At 52.1% G+C, this 15,609-nt stretch overlaps 2 protein-coding genes across 2 annotated transcripts; one reads left to right on the forward strand and one right to left on the reverse strand.

Moving 5' to 3' along the window:
- The first annotated feature begins 56 nt into the window (after positions 1–56).
- LOC8052498 (cap-specific mRNA (nucleoside-2'-O-)-methyltransferase 2) lies at positions 57–2,350 on the forward strand. The gene has a single exon (XM_002434210.4). It carries the CDS (start codon positions 197–199, stop codon positions 2,288–2,290), a length of 2,094 nt encoding a protein of 697 aa, XP_002434255.3. The 5' UTR covers positions 57–196; the 3' UTR covers positions 2,291–2,350.
- Positions 2,351–8,083: 5,733 nt separating this feature from the next.
- Positions 8,084–13,234, reverse strand: LOC8052497 (tyrosine-protein phosphatase non-receptor type 23). Its single transcript, XM_002434209.4, has one exon. The coding sequence runs from the start codon at positions 12,674–12,676 to the stop codon at positions 8,474–8,476; it is 4,203 nt and encodes a 1,400-aa protein (XP_002434254.3). The 5' UTR covers positions 12,677–13,234; the 3' UTR covers positions 8,084–8,473.
- Between the last annotated feature and the right edge of the window lie 2,375 nt (positions 13,235–15,609).

Genomic DNA, 15,609 nt, shown 5'->3' on the forward strand with positions numbered 1-15,609 from the left:
AGTTAAATATTACTTTTTACAAGGCTCGTTTCTTGTGTGTACAATGAAGCGGCTTCTCTAAATTTACATACATGGCGTCGCGCGGAAAGATCGGACACCTTGTTTACAAACTTCACAAAGGAGGTGTACCGAAATTGGATAGCTGAGCCTAGCAGTATCAAGTAGCTTGGCGCAGCGGACTTTAAAATAAGCAGCCATGTCGTCAGCCCAAGACGAAGTGGAGCGAGTGTTCAAGAAAGTTTTCGCTTTCCAGAAATCGTCTGCATGGCAGCTCCCCGCAGACCCGAAACGTTGGTGCTCCGAAGCAGACGTCGCCTGGAGTCTGCCAGACTTCAAGCGGCTCAAAACGGAGTTGAACGCCACGAAGAGCCTCTTGAACGACATGGACCCTGCGGCGTGGCGCAAGCACACCACCTGGACCAACCGCGCAGGCAACGTGCTCAACAAAGTCCGGAAAACAGCCAAGCCGGCCCTTTTGACGCAGGCGTGGTGCAAGTTCTACGAACTGCTCCACGAGTTTCAGCTAGCAGACGCCGACCCACTGCGTTCGTTTCATCTCTGCGAAGCACCCGGCGCGTTCGTCACCGCTCTACAACACTACTTACTCTCCGAAACCGGCTCAAAGGACACCTGGACGTGGTATGCCAACAGCTTAAACCCCTACTACGAAGGCAACTGCTCAAAGTCGACGGTAGCAGACGACAGACTCATGTTTGGCACGCTGGAGCGATGGTACTTCGGGCAGGACCAAACCGGTGACGTCATGTCGCCTGAATTCAAGATTGAGGAATTTTTGGAGGGGAAGGAAAAATTCCACCTGGTGACGGCAGATGGCAGCGTCGATTGCCAAGATGATCCAGCCGAGCAGGAGTCCACTGTAGCAGCTCTCCATGGCGCAGAAATTGCAGCCGCCTTCAAACTGCTTGCAGACGGTGGCCATTTCGTACTCAAGATGTTCACCTTCTTTGAAAGCTTTTCAGTAAGCCTTCTATACCTCCTCAACTGTCTCTTTGAGAAGGTTGCGGTGAAGAAGCCAGCTTGTAGCAAACCTGGAAATTCCGAGGTGTATGTCGTTTGCAGAGGATTCCAGAAGCATTTGATTACAGAAGTCAACCTGACTGTGCTGACCGGAGAATCTTCAGCAACGAAGAAGGCAGCCTTCTGCTTCAAGGATGTCGAGGACCTCCCCAAGGACTTTCTTGGGCAAGTTGATAAGTGTGTACGGTTCTTCAAGGACCTTCAAGAGGAGGTCATCAATGAGAACATTCGCTGGTTTCGTATCGACATGAATCAGGAAGCCTGCTCAAGGCTGCAGCACATCAAGGAAGCGGTTGCCTTCACCTACGTGAAAAAGTGCCGCTGCAGGCGTGTCGACGACCCCACAACAGCGTTGCTGTTCGAGGACCAAACGACGGTGAAGTCCGGTGGATGGAATGTGGCCAGTTTTGCGGAGCGCTCCGGTCGGAAAGACTGGTGGAAGGATCGGATCTCTGACCTCCGCAAGATCTTAGCAGCATCATCCGCTCCACAGGACTACCTCAACGGATCGTCACCTTTCTTCCGGACTGCCACACTGGATCGGACCGAAGCTTCGAAGGCATCCGCAGATTGGATCCAGACTGGTCGGAACTACGGCTCTTTTCCCGGATTGTCCAAGTTCTGTTCCCGCCATCTGCTTGACCTGGCTCTCATGCTTGGGCTGCAGGAGCAGGCGGACTGGCCGAAAGAGTCTGATAAGATCGAACCAAAGATGGGCAAGACAGACTCGGCGGACTCAGTGCCCGACATGGATACGACGGACAAGACATCAGGTCTGCCGCAGCAGAAGCCGCCAGTCATCTTCCTGGACTCCCGAGACAGCAAAAAAGCAGCAGAATCCGTCCTTCGAGAACTTCTTCAGCTGGAGCCTGGTGCATCACTTCGGCTGAGGTTTGCGGAGACGCTCGGCCGCTTCTCTGTGGGACTACTGTACCTGGTCAGCTCACTCTTCACTACAACGACCGTGACGGAACTGTCCGCAGACAGCGTCGCAAGATGGCCAGTGTGGACTCTCGATGGGTTGCTGGGGGAGAAGGCTGATCCGGTGCTGAAACACCTCGAAAGCATCGCCTCAATGGAGTGCAAGGAGGACACGATCGTGCTCGAGGTGGCTCCACTCCGTACGCTCTGCTGGAGCGGGTTGGGACGGTTTGCGCGGTCGGTGAACGATGCCGTCGTCCACCGGTACGCTTCGGTCGTTCTGGATGCGGCGGAGAAAGAGAGAAGTGCAAAATTTGTCGAAGAGGCATGAACACTGTCGCACCGTCTCGTCCAGAGGTTTTTTAAGTAAAGGGTCTTACTGAAAGCAAAACGCTAGGAAGTTTTTCGTAGCACATAAATCGACCACCCATTGAAGAGTGTCGAAACTTTGCCAAAACTAGTAGAATCGGCAAGGGTGGAAGTTCCAGTCGGCTAGGTTACCAAAGTATGAAGCAACTTTTCAAAGAATTTGAGTTGCGGGGAAACATTCTTCGTCGGTAGTGAATGTAGGTTGGCCGTCTGACATCGCGGCCTATATATAGTACTTAAGTAATGTAAAAGATTTATTTCTAAGACTGGAACACTGAAAAGTATATTTTAGATTTATAGAAAACGCTGTGCCGCCCCAACACTGAAGTAAAAGTAAGCGACCGCGCTTCGAGGAGAAAACTATGTAACCGAAGGCAGGTACGACAGACGGTGCGGCGATCTTTCCCTTCTCATCTCCCGAAGGCCATAAATAACAAGTTCTTGGTTTCGTGACCAACGCTGCCAATCTGCCACGTTCAGTTTGTTATGGTAGAACGACACGGTTGGTGGCGGCCGAGATCTACTTTATCAACGACATACGTGCAATGCAAAAAGCACGCTTGATGATAGGAATGCCATCCACATCGGCTGCGCACTGCTCGTGCCAGAGCTCTGTTGGCCGGTTGCACGAGCGTCCTGTGCGTTGCAATGACCGAGGCCGAGAGGAGCCATGCAGCTTAAATGCCTCAACGTTACAGAGCAGAGGTGGACGACGTCTTCTTTGACGGCATCCTGAACATGGAAGCACGCCAACAGGCATGCTTCCATGTTTGAACTCGGTCAATGAGAAGTGGTGTGCTTGCTTCTTAAAGGGCTTGCAGCAGAATATCATTTGGTTGAAAACATCTCTCTTTTCCCCTCAGCTGCACGCCAGCCAATTGCGGTGTTGCGCGACATTGTGATTGGCAGATGCCATTTTCCCCCTCGGTCATTCTTTCCCACAGCCGCACGCCGCCATTTTTAACCAAATGCGCCGAACAATGAAGATCCTCTTGAACACAGGGTCCTCACTGCTGAATGGTCTCGACCAGGATGCTCTCGATTATTGTGGCAGAATGCAAGAGCATGCAAGCTGGCACAGACTTAGTTGGACTTCGGCAGTTTCTTGCCGCTTGGCGGCTTGCGTTGCCTGCCATGTGTAGAGTCGCGGTAAAAGCCTTTTCCACAGCAGGATGGCATCTGGGAGCTCTGTGAAGAGCTCCTCTACCAAGGGCCATTGTACAAGTGTGGATGTTTTGGCGGGGCTACAATACGAAGTAGCTAAAAAGGTTGTAGATGAAGTGCTGATGTTTGAGCAGCCTCTCGTCTCTGTTGTAAAGATAGGGTGGAGGTACTGCATCTCATGCGAGTCCGTTGTTTACAGGGAATTGGTGTTGTGTCAGGTTGCATAGGACGGTGTAGGTCAGTGTTGCGGAGTTGCCAACCCGGAGTTGGAATGATTCCAGAATCATTCCGCATTTTCGCGACCCCGGAATGGAATGGGAATGGAATGGCGGCAACGTTCAGGGAAACGGAATGGGAATGGAATTAAATGCCTTTTGCCCGGAATGGAATGGAATTAGATGCCTTTTGCCCGGAATGGAATAGAATGGGCCCAGTACTTTGTATTTTTTTTAATCGTTTATTTTTTATTATTTTTTTTTATGTTTAGCTATACCGAGTTAGTCAGCTAGTCAGTTGTTCAGAAATAAAATGAGTGGGAAACTGCAAACCCGCTTGGAGCCCTAGCAGACTTGTACGCAAAAAAATGCAATAGAAAAAACAAGCGTCAAAGCAAAGAACAAAGGGGGGAGGGGAAGGGGGACAGCGGTGGCGCCTTTTACCAGTCAAGTTCAACATGAATGCGTCTGCGCCTGTTGCACGGCTCAAGGGTACGTCCTCAGTAGACGTGAACCTGGTCGCATCCACAGAGACCTGTGGACGCGACCAGGAAGAATGCCAGACGTGGCCTCGCCTCGCTGTGCAGACCTAGACTTCGTACTCCTGCGACTCGTCTCGAGCGCGCTGTTTCTCGGAGAGCTCACACCTGTGCCGGCCATCTCCGGTCGCAATCCACAGGTCTCTGTTTGGATGATTCTCGGCGAAACTTGAGGACTGCCATTCATGCGTTGGAGGCGGAAGGTCGGCAGGTAGGATCGTCACAACAGGGATGCCACCGTGTCGATTTTTCAACCGTAACAGAAGATAAGACATGTGCGCTCCAGGATGCTTCGGGTGGTTCACCCTATTCTCGAAAATTCCAAATTCAACTGCCTGCATGGTCTTCAACAAGGTAACCTACTACGAAATTATGTATTCTCTTTTCATACAGCAGCGTGGGTACAATTTCATGTTCAAGGCAACACTTACAGATACCAGAATACTTGTTCATTCCGCCGTGAATTCATGTGATCAGTGTTATTGACAGGGGCACCCTTATTGGCCAAGGAAGTAATGATGTTTTGAACAAGGAGACGCCAGGCTCTTTAAATCGACCGGAAAATTCGGTTTCTTAACCTATTGGGCAGGAGATCAAACTATAGGGGGCGCTCTGACCCATTTGTTTTCCCCACGCTCGGTGTTTACTCAACACAAGGCCTGTGCACATGTAAACAGGCCTTATGGGCATGTCCATGTCATCTTCTACAATAGAGTGCGGGGCACAGTTTAATGTAAAAAATACTAACAATCGACGGAGCGACGTTAAGTGCCGGATCTATCCTCAGAGAATGCGAGCTTGACCCACTTCGGCTATTGTGCTGAGCTGGGACTGTGCATGCTGCATTGTTCATGCTGGCCGTAGTGGAAACAAAACAGCCCCTCCTCCCCCTCACCGGAGAACACGAACTCCAGCCGAACGCTGACGCCGCGTTCGGTTATGTCGGCCGAGCGCCGAGTCATTGTATTTGTTGTCCCCATCCGTGTAGTTGTAAAGTTAACCGCTTGGGGCGTCACGGTCTGTCCTCCTCCCCAATCGCGCTACGACTTTGTGCAGCGATGCCCACAGATGGTGCATTTTTTTTGTGAAATTTGCATAGAGCGAACTTACCTGAGGAAAAAGTAAAGAAAGAAAAAGGCTTAGCTCCTATGGGAACACAGCGACGCCACCGGTCTGCAAACAACACGGCGCCCTTTCGCACGGGAGACAAGAGATGGCGCAAGCGGTCGCGACGCCAACTGCCGCCAACAAACGAGCATACGATGCCGAGAGCCGGCCCTTTTGCAGACAAGGAACTGCAGTTCCTTGCTGTTACCGCGCCTGTCTTTTTTGTTTCTGCGACTGTCGCCGCCTGCGGAACGCGCGCCGCTTTTGAGTCGAAAAGATTGTCTGCTAAAAAGGCCCGCTCTCGGCGCTGTATGCTCGTTCGTTGGCGGCGTTTGTTGCGCCATCTCTTGTCTCCCATGCGAAACGGTGCCGTGTTGTTTGCAGACTGGTGGCGTCGCTGCGTTTCCATAGGAGCTAAGCCTTTTTCTTTCTTTACTTTTTCCTCAGGTAAGTTCGTTCTTCGCAAATTTTACAAAAAAAAATGCACCATCTGTGGGCAACGCCGCACAAAGTCATAGCGCGATAGGCCTCCTGCGCTGAAGCTTTGAACAAACTGTAGCGCCCTCATTTTGGGTAGTACAAGCTGACCTGATTAAGTCTCGCACTACTTATGGCACGTTGGTCGAGCTTTTTTAATTCTGTCTGGTGCTGAAGAACGGAAAAACACCTTTGGACGCCAGAAATCGGCCAGACTCAACGCCGCAAGACAATCAAAAGTGCCAAACTCATGACACCACCGCTAGGGTACGCGTCTCTTATCTCTGGGTGGTGACGTCAAAACACCTCTGATGCGACGCTTTAATTTTTCTTTTTCTTTGTCATGTTTACTTTGGAAAGCATGGAACGGTAGTTCTTGGCTCACGCTCTTAGCGTCTTAGCTTTGACGGCGTTAGAATTTTTGTTTCTTTATATTTTCATCGTGATCTCGCGCTCGGCACCAGAACAGGCACGCTTCTGCATGCGTGACAGTTTGAGACGCTAAAGTTTGTACTACCCAAAACAAGGCCTAACAAGTCCCTTTTCGCAGCACCCCCTGGGGAACGCAGGAGGCCCATAGGTTAAGAAACCCAATTTTCCGGCCATTTAAAGAGCCTGGTGTCTCCTTGATTCACCCTGTATTTGAGTATCAGTATTATAGCTACTATTTTGATCTATCCCAGTATTTGTATTTTCAAATACATTTTTGACTATTTCTGCCCAACCCTGCAACGCAATGCAGCTGTCAAGTGCCAATTTTTACGTTTAGGAATTAGAGGAATGGAATGGAACGATTCAGCCATTCCAGCAGTGGGAATGGGCTTAGTGTCCCCATTCCTAGGAGTTGAAAGGAATTGAATTATCGAAAACTCTAATTCCTTGGAATGGAATTGGAATGGAATGGGGGTGCCCATTCCGCAACACTGGTGTAGGTTTGCCCGACAAGCTCTTGGGAAGGGCTGGAAGGAAAGAGGGGGGGTGGGGAGCGCTACACTGGACAACTAGGTATGCAGAGGTAGCAAAGGCAAGAGGCCCCTCCAGAGCAGGGTGCTGAGCCCAACAATAAAACCAAAGGACAGAAGCCACAATGGCAGAAGATTTTGCCAATCTGCCTCGTGACCTTGGTGACAGTGCAGGAGGACACAATGAAAGCGACGGACAATCCTGTTCCTCTTGCATACTTTCTTTACAAGCTGTTCAAATTTGTATGAATACTTCATCCAAAATCTTCTGCACGGTCATAAAAAAAAATGGTTTTGAAGAACACGACAGAATACTTTTGTTTGGGGGGTCTTAAAGGGGCGGTGCAACGATATTCAATTGGAATGTTTTTCACTTTACACGAGCTTACTGGCACTAGTGGGACTCAAGGATACTCGCACGCAACGCCACTGACCAAGAAACTCCTTTGTTGCACTGTAATTTCGAGGACAAAACCGAGCGTTTTCATTCAATCTCTCCTTCACAAAACCTGATGACATAGCTGGGCGGTAGCAGTACCGCCCAGTGACGATATTTGAATGCGGCCCATAGATTGGACCCGTGCATTGCGTCGGCACTCGATTTGGGCTCGTGATAATCTATAGCTCGAGAAGCATTCGGGTAGTGTCCTGTGTCCAATCGCTGCAATGACGACAACAGCCGAACCATAACAATGTCTGGAACGCAGCGCATGTCCTGTGCCTTGCCAACCCCAGCGCATGGCTATGATCAACATTGGCGGCATATAATCGGCTCCAGGTCACGTGGCCGCTTGTCCTGGCTGCGAGTTGAGGGGCTGAACTCTGCTTGTTTTTCTTTATTTTTTTTCTGTGACTTCAATTGCGAGTGGTGAAAAACGAATGGGTATTTCACAGGTCATTAACGTCAGGGATCCGCTCTAAACGATATTTCAGCAAAACACAAAACTCGTTGCATCGCCCCTTTAAGGACTCTTGGTGAATTATAAAAAAATATAGTAAAAACTAAGCTTATTAATCTTGAATGGGCTAAAACAGCGCAAAAAAGACGAAAGACCCGTAAAAGGAAACGCAGACACAGCGCTTCCACACATAGACATAGCGTGTTTCCTTTTACCGGTCCTTCATCTTTTTTGCGCTGTTTTAACCCATTCAATATGACCACCAACCAACTCGCCCAACTTTCCACCTTATTAATCTTATAGATCCGGCAAAAACATTGTGCCACCCTAACACCGGAAAGAAGGGCAAACAACAGCGCTATGTTGAGAAAAAAACAACAGGACTGCAAATGCATATAGCTGCCAGAAAAAAAACCAACAGATGCACACTCTTTACTGAACTGACGTAACTGACCTTGCACAGTTGTGATGCAGAAATAAAATCTTAAAACTTGATTGTTGTTTACTCTGGGACATTGGGCAGGTCCCGTCGGTGAGTGACACTAAGAATCGGCCGCCACCACTCTACGCCCGCACCCCTTGCGACACTGAGCAAAGTGTTTGGTTGGACGGTGAGCGACGGCTAGTAATCGGGTATCGACCACCGTTGGTAGAAGACCAAAGATGCAGTCGGCAGAATTTTATGGCCTCCTCGCCTAACCCGGTGGAACAACAAAAAACGGCGCTGTGGCCCCGGTTGGTCTCGGTCCTTCTCGAGCGACCGGAAGGGGTGGCCAGTCAACTCAGGGAGCTAAGAAGGGTTCGGGCTTGACCAGGCTGCCTTCCCTGAAGTCTTCCCGTGTCACCTTGCGCTTCTGCTGTGCCACGGGCTCGAGTGTGAAGCTGGCCGGGTCCAGGAGACTGGTCACGGGACACACGGCACGGTCTTCTTCGGGCTTCTTGGGTGCTGCCGATGCCGGTACGAAGTCTTGCGGCGGGTGGCACGCCAGGCCGGGAGTCCCAAAGCTGCCTCTGCTCGTTGGAATGCCTCTCTTGGCGAGGAACTGTTGCGCGTGGTAGAGGAGGGCGTCGTGGCACAGCTTGAGCTGCTCCTTGTCCTGAAGACAGAACTTGCGTGTCTGGGCGAGCTTAATGGCCGTGCCCAAGAGGTCAGGCAGGCCGCCGCCTGCCGCCACTTCTCTCATGGCCGCCGACAGCAGACAGAAGACGCCGCTCCGTCCAACGCCACCGAGGCAGTGGAGCACCACGGGCCGCGCCTCGTTGCGTTGTGCCTTGTGGAAGCCGTGCACCACCTCGATGAAGCTCAGCAGGTGAGGGATGTTGGTGGGTGTCCCGCTCTGCGGCCAGTCCGCAAACTGCAGGTGGACGACCCCGCGTGACCCCTTCACGTCGTTGTTGACAACCTGAAGCATGCGCTCCACATAGAACTGCCTGTCCTGGACCGACTGGAGGCAGACGGTGATTCCACCGTAGCGGAGTTGCTGGCCCTTGTCCGTGGGCCAGTAGCTGTGGCTCTTGAGCTCGCCGGGGCTCTGGAGGCACACCATTGTCTCCGTCTGCTGCTCCCACACCATGGCCCACAAGTCAGAGCAGGTACCAGGTAATGGAGCCTGGGTCATGATGTAGCTCACGGCGGATGTCGTGAGTCCCTTTACCAGGGAGGCATTGATGTAATCGTCCCGCTGCGATGCCAGCATCACTCGGTTGTGGTCGTAAGGCATAACATCTGGAATGCGGTTCTTCATAGGGTAGCAGCGTGCCACCGAGATGGACAGCTTCCGCGACTCTCTGTCCTGGGCGTCCACATACTCCTTCCACTTCTGCTCCAAGAGTGTTGGGCCGTTGAGCGACTTCTTACTGAGGCCCTCAACGCATTTCTCGAAACGCTCCACCTCAATGGCCAGTTTGTCCAGGCTCAGGGCCTCCTTGGTCTGGGGTCGCTCGGGTGGCCTGGTGTCGCTTGAAGCTGAGGCAGGTGACGTTGCGACCGGAGGCGGTGGCTCAACGGGATGCTCGAGCACAACCTGTGGCTTGAGGTCAACCTTGGTTTCGGGGATCACCTGAGGTTGAAGAACCGGCTGTGACTGAAGACCTCCCATGGGCTCAGGATCCATCTTTGGTTTGGGGCTTGCTTTCGGCTCCAGACCCACTTGTGGCTGGAGGGGTGTGGCCTGGGCACCTGTCTCAGGAGTCGTTGCCAGCAGATCCGTGGGGGGAGGAGCCCAGTTACCCTGCCATGCTTGAGGGGCCCATGCCATCTGTTGGTCACACTGCCATGACTGGTTGGTCACGTGCATAGCCTCCATCGCGCCAGCCAGGCTGTCACCGGATGGCTGGTAAGGCTGGTACACCGGCTGCTGGTACGGAGACTGGTAGGAGGGCTGGTACGACGGCTGATAGGAAGGCTGTCCCGGGGAGCTCTGCGCGTAGGACACGGGTGCCTGGATGCTCGCCGTGCCGGGGTGCTGCCCATAGCCCAGGCCATAGTAAACCGGTGCTGGGGAGGCTGGCACCACGGTCGGTCCAAGCGGGGGCTGCTGGCAGTTCTGGTGTGGGCTCATGACACTCTGACCGTACGCATAAGTAGACATCTGCTGCTCGGGACCGGGCAGCTGGTTGCTTTGGAAAGAGTATGTTAGGGTGGACACCGGGTAGGTCGGCATATTGTAGGCCGTCGAGGGCGTGTACTGCTTCGGCCAGGCACTGGGCTCCGCGGGGGCCCAGGGAACAGTCTGCTCCGAACCAACTGGAGCCGGACGCACACCCATGCTTTTTAAGGCTGCCGCGCTGGGTGGCACAATGTCCGGCCGGTAGGCCGCCATTTTCGCGACAGAGGCTGGTCCCACGACGGATCCCCCTTCCTTTGCTGATCCCACGCGTCCAGCACCTTCGGTCGGCTCCAGGGGGCGTTGCGGCTTGAGAGTCGACCGTAGCCGGGCCAGCAGCCGTCCAATGCCGACTTCAAGCTTGCGGTACAGGTCGAGGCCCTTGCGCGTCTTGGTAGCCAGCTCCTCGTAGGCTTCGAATGACTGCACCAGCGATGCACACATGGCCTGGCGCCTCTTAAGCGTCTCGGAGGCGGCCCTGCGCGTCTCCGCAAAGCGGGCATTGGCTTGTGTCAGGGCATCTAAAACTTTGTCTTGAGCCGCCAAGTTCTGTTCGAGCAGGGCCACGTCCTGGTCGTGCTTCTTCAGCTCCCTCTCGAACAGGGCCTCGAGCTCTTCGCTCGGGTTCCGTGTCACTATTTGCTTAGTGACGTCGTCCTTCTGCAACGCTTCCCGAAGCCGGGTGTGCAGCATGTGGCGCTGCTGCTTCATCTCCTCCACCTTGTTCATCAGGTAGGTCAGCTCCCGCACCACGGCCTCGTTGTTGGGCACGTCCAGCAGCGCCACCGACGGCAGGGCCTTCTCGAGCTCCTCCAGGGGCCCCGAAAGCAGCTTGAGGTTGCTCATGTGCACCGTCAGGCTTTTGCTCAGGCTGGTGTGTGAATCTGCGGCCTGCTCGTGTGCCTCCCGGTACTTGGTGTACTCTGCTGACAGGGGAGCCAGCGGGCCGCTGGCCGGAGCGTGCTCTGCGGCCAGCAGCTGTCCCACTTGCTCCAGTTCCTTATCAACACTGTGGAACAGTTCCTTGAGCTCTTGGATGGCGAGCACGAGGTCGCTGGTGGCCGTGGGGCAGACGCAAAGCTTGGCGCAGCACTGCATCACCTCCTGGGGCACTCCCTGAGGTGCCAGCAGCAGCATCTGACGGTCAAGGTCCAGGGAAGCCAGGAAAGCTTCCAACTGCTCATTGCTGCTCTCCACGCGGCCACCCAGCGTCCGCGACAGCCGGGCCTTGTGCTCGCTGTAAATGGAGGAGGCCTGGTGTGCCTCCAGAGGCACCAGGCGTGCAAAAATGTCGGCCCCGCAGATCTCCGGGTCGGTTGGGCAGAAGCCGATTCCCTTCACCAGGTTGGCTCCCTTGACCTCGGGGAGAGTGTCCAGAGGTGGCACTTTGTCGTGATACACAAACTCGTTCTCTTTCTTGGCCGCCTGGTGCTTCCCGCCAATCACGTCCATGGCGAACGCCAGCGTCTCGTCCAGCTGCTCGTCCTCTATGCCCTTTGCAACGGCTATGGCTTCACTGAGCCGGTGCACGGCCAGCTGGTACCAGGCTTGCCGCTCGCCCATCCTCTGGGTCTCTTCCGCCTGGTTGCCCATGTGGTAGCACGACAAGCTCGTATAGTAAGCCACCTTGAGGTCCAGCGTCCGGCGCCACATCTTCAGCAACTTCGAGCCCACAATGTCCTGGATGCTGCCAGTCTCTGAGCTCATGCTGCCACTGACCAGCAGGGCTGTCTTGCAATACTCAACAACCTGAGCAGCCACCTTGGCGGTGATGGAGGACTTGCGGCCGTCCAGCGTCGACTTCTCCAATATGCACTCCTGTGCTTGTCCAAGGAAGACGGTGCTGAAGAAGAGGAGGAGGTCGTGGGACATGTCACTACCCTTGGGTTGTGGGTAAAGCCCCCTGACCTGCTGCAGGGCCCAGGCGGCACACTGGAAGTGCGTGCAGGCGATCTTCATACCCTCCGAGTTGTCGCGGTTCTGCAGGGTCCCAAGCTGTGAGTGTAGAGCTCCGACGTTGTACATTATGCTGGCTTCTTCGTACTTGATGTCCATGATGTTGAACACCATGCCCGAGTAGATGTCCGTCCACATGAACGGCACGCAGGCCGGTCCTTCGTCCGTCATGGGAAATCTCGTCTGGAGACAAAGCAGCTGCGAGTAATAGCGCTTGAGCGTGCTGCACCCGGTGAAGGTCCTGGGAGCGTTGCAGGCCGCCAAGCGAAGGGCTTCGAGATCCTTCAGCTCGTTGGTGTACGAGTCAGGGTCTTCGTGGTAGTGCTCAGCGATGTACTTTTTCAAAGCTGGGCCGAAGTCTGTGTTGGTCGGACTGCTTTTGAGCTGGCACGACAACATCGGAAGGTGCGGCGCCGACTCCATTTCGATACGGAAGAGGATCACCGGTTCCGCTGTTCCACGAACGAGCACGGGCTCTAGAAGTCGCTGCTATTCTCACCGGCACGACAGCAGACTGCGAAGCTTGCTGCTGCTGTGAAGTTCGTCGAGATCACACACAACATAACAGCTATGATAACTTCAGCCGAGCCAACGATCAGCCCGGGCAGTCACTCGGCCAACTACACCAAAGCCGATCGCTGGTGAAAGCGCTTAGCTTTCGACTGCCTACTTGGAGGTGCGCGCTGTGTCCGTGTAAAAAGTCTCACGATCTCACCAGTTAGCAAGTCTCACGGAGATATTGTGGGTCACTGTCACCTGAAGCACACCGCTGGCTGGGCGTCCCTGTTGGGTGCGTCGACCGAGTTATAAAGGACTACTAGACTCCAAGAATTGTCTCAAAATGGCCTGAATCACTACATCAGATGAGTCGGGCAGCAACTTGCGCCACCTACCCGGTGCTTAGGAAGGTCAAAAGAGGAGAATGCGCGTGCGCGGATCGTGGCTCCTTTGGCTGCTCAGCTACAGTGTAGTTCAGCAGTTCAGTCCGTTGCAACTCAAGAAGGTAGCGCGAGGGAAAGGAAAGCCGGGGAGGAGGAAACAGACAGAGCGCTGGAGAAGCATAGAGAATGTACGCCAGAGGTTCAACTGGCGCTAGCGTCTATGCGACTTCCGTGACGTAAATTGTAGGGTTCCTCAATGCGCGCGCGCGCGCATCGAGGAACCCTAGTAAATTGAAGCAGACAGCGACCCTGGCGACCCACAGTAAATAAGGGCAGCAAAAAGTTTACTTTTGCAGTGCTCCTCCGCATTCCTATGGGAAAACGCGCGTGCATTTTGTCTCTTCGCCGTTAAATAACACAAAACACTTTGGTTATTTGGGTCATATATAGAGTAGTATGCACCTTAATTAACATTGTAAAAGTGTAATTGCTTTAGTTAGCGCATTTTTCTTCATCAGTGAACGATGTTTAACTTCGCTACCTTTCAGTCCCAAACGTGTGTTTCGCAGCAGGTGTTAAAAACAAGCGACGATTCAGAACAAAATTACAATCGAAAGGAATACAGAGAGTCTTGTGCGAATAGTGGATTTTGAGTCCGAAGCGAATTCGAAGCGAATAGTGGTTTTCGCCGAATAAATTTCGATTCGAATATCGAATAGTTTTTCCACGCCTTTCCCTACCATTGCATAATGCTGAGACGAAAACCCAGCTAAACCTGTAAAGGTTATTCCACTTTCTCATAAGCTTCATTATTCATGAACTGTGATCTCAGAAGGTCTGGTGTCTTGGGATGGCAAGTAAACGACGGATTTGACATAAAATGAATCCTCTATAGATGGCAAACTATTCCAATTGAGTGAATTTACAAATCTTGATATATAAAAATTCTTTCTTTAATCTCAAGTTAAAAAAGAATGAGTCGCGAATGATGAACACAGCTTGTAAAAGCATATCTGCGTTTAATTTTGAAACTTTTACTACAATGTTGATATACACATTCAGTTTCCATTTATTTTCATATACAGTCGGCACGGGTGCACCATCCCGCCTTGAATGTATGCTTTTCTTGAGCACGCAATTACGATATTGTTTATCGCGGCGGGTTACCACGTTAAGTAAGATGTAATGCGGAGAAGCAACACCCGCGGAGCTCACTTCCGCGGGTTTTTCTTCTCCGCAGCGCACTCTCGCATGGTAAGAAGCGCACTCAACGGGGCTAACCCGCCGTAATCAACACTTAAAAAAACGCGAATAGTGCAGTTATTTTCGAACCGAATATCGAATAGTGTATTATTCGGGACTACTATTCGAAATTTCGAATATTCGCACAACCCTAATAGAGTGTGTTCAAGGCTCGCCAGCATTCCGGTGACGCTTAAATATTTCTAATATGCCAGTCCTGTCACTATATGAAAATGACCCTGTCGTGCACGATCGGATAAAAACATTAAAAACTAAAAGAATAAAGTATGTGGGCTATGAAGTGTCTTTTTATCGGGCACTTGTTCTCAAAGTTCTCGAGCGTGCAGGTGATATTTTGAACGTAGAACAAGCACCTTCGTGCAAAGCAAAAAGAATAAAGTGGTACTTACTTATTTAAAATCGGAATATATTACATGGCCTTCAATTTATTTTAATTGTACATGCACGGGTAGTTACTGATCCAGTGTTACTGCATGGTTTTTGCCATCTCCCTTAATATACAGATGTCCACTTCGTTCGTTTGGCACGTCTATCCCTTATGCTGAAAAGCGCCGACGTTGTGTTTGCGCTAACAGTGTCCGGCAGTGCACATATATACACACACGAAGCCGTTTTAGCGCAGTTTTTAATGCAATGAATTTGAAAGAAAAACGCCGTAACTGACCAATTATTCCGTCGGCCTGACTTAGAAATGTTCCAAGCTACATACTACGTAAGAATTATTCGGGATATTTGCTCTTATGATCGAGCGCAGGGAGAAAATGCACTCATTTTTTCCCATAGAAATGCATTACCGGAAGTAAATTTTCGACTGGTTGCAGTCTGCTTCAATTTGAGTCAGCACACTAGCGCCACTTGAACCTCTAGTGTACATTATATTAACTCTATGTGGAGAAGAGTGGGAAACCTCCTCCCCTCCTCTCTTCAGAGTTCTGTCTGCTTCCTCCTCCCAGGCCTTCATTTTTCTCACCCTACCTTCTTGAGTTGCAACGGACTAGGAAAGTATTTGGTTCAGCCGTCACATCCTTCAACCAATCCCTACAAAACTAGTCCGTTGCAACCCAAGAAGGTAGGGAGAGGGAAAGGAAGGCCGGGAAGGAGGAAGCAGGCAGAAGGGGTTTCCTCTTTTCTTCTCCAGCGTTCCGTCTGCTTCCTTCTTCCCGGCCTTTCTTTCCCTTGCCCTACCTTCTAGTTTGCAACGGACTACAGGGG

This window comes from Ixodes scapularis, unplaced genomic scaffold (assembly GCF_016920785.2).
Source record: "Ixodes scapularis isolate PalLabHiFi unplaced genomic scaffold, ASM1692078v2 PGA_scaffold6__148_contigs__length_123643588, whole genome shotgun sequence".
Classification (NCBI taxonomy): Eukaryota; Metazoa; Arthropoda; class Arachnida; order Ixodida; family Ixodidae; genus Ixodes; species Ixodes scapularis.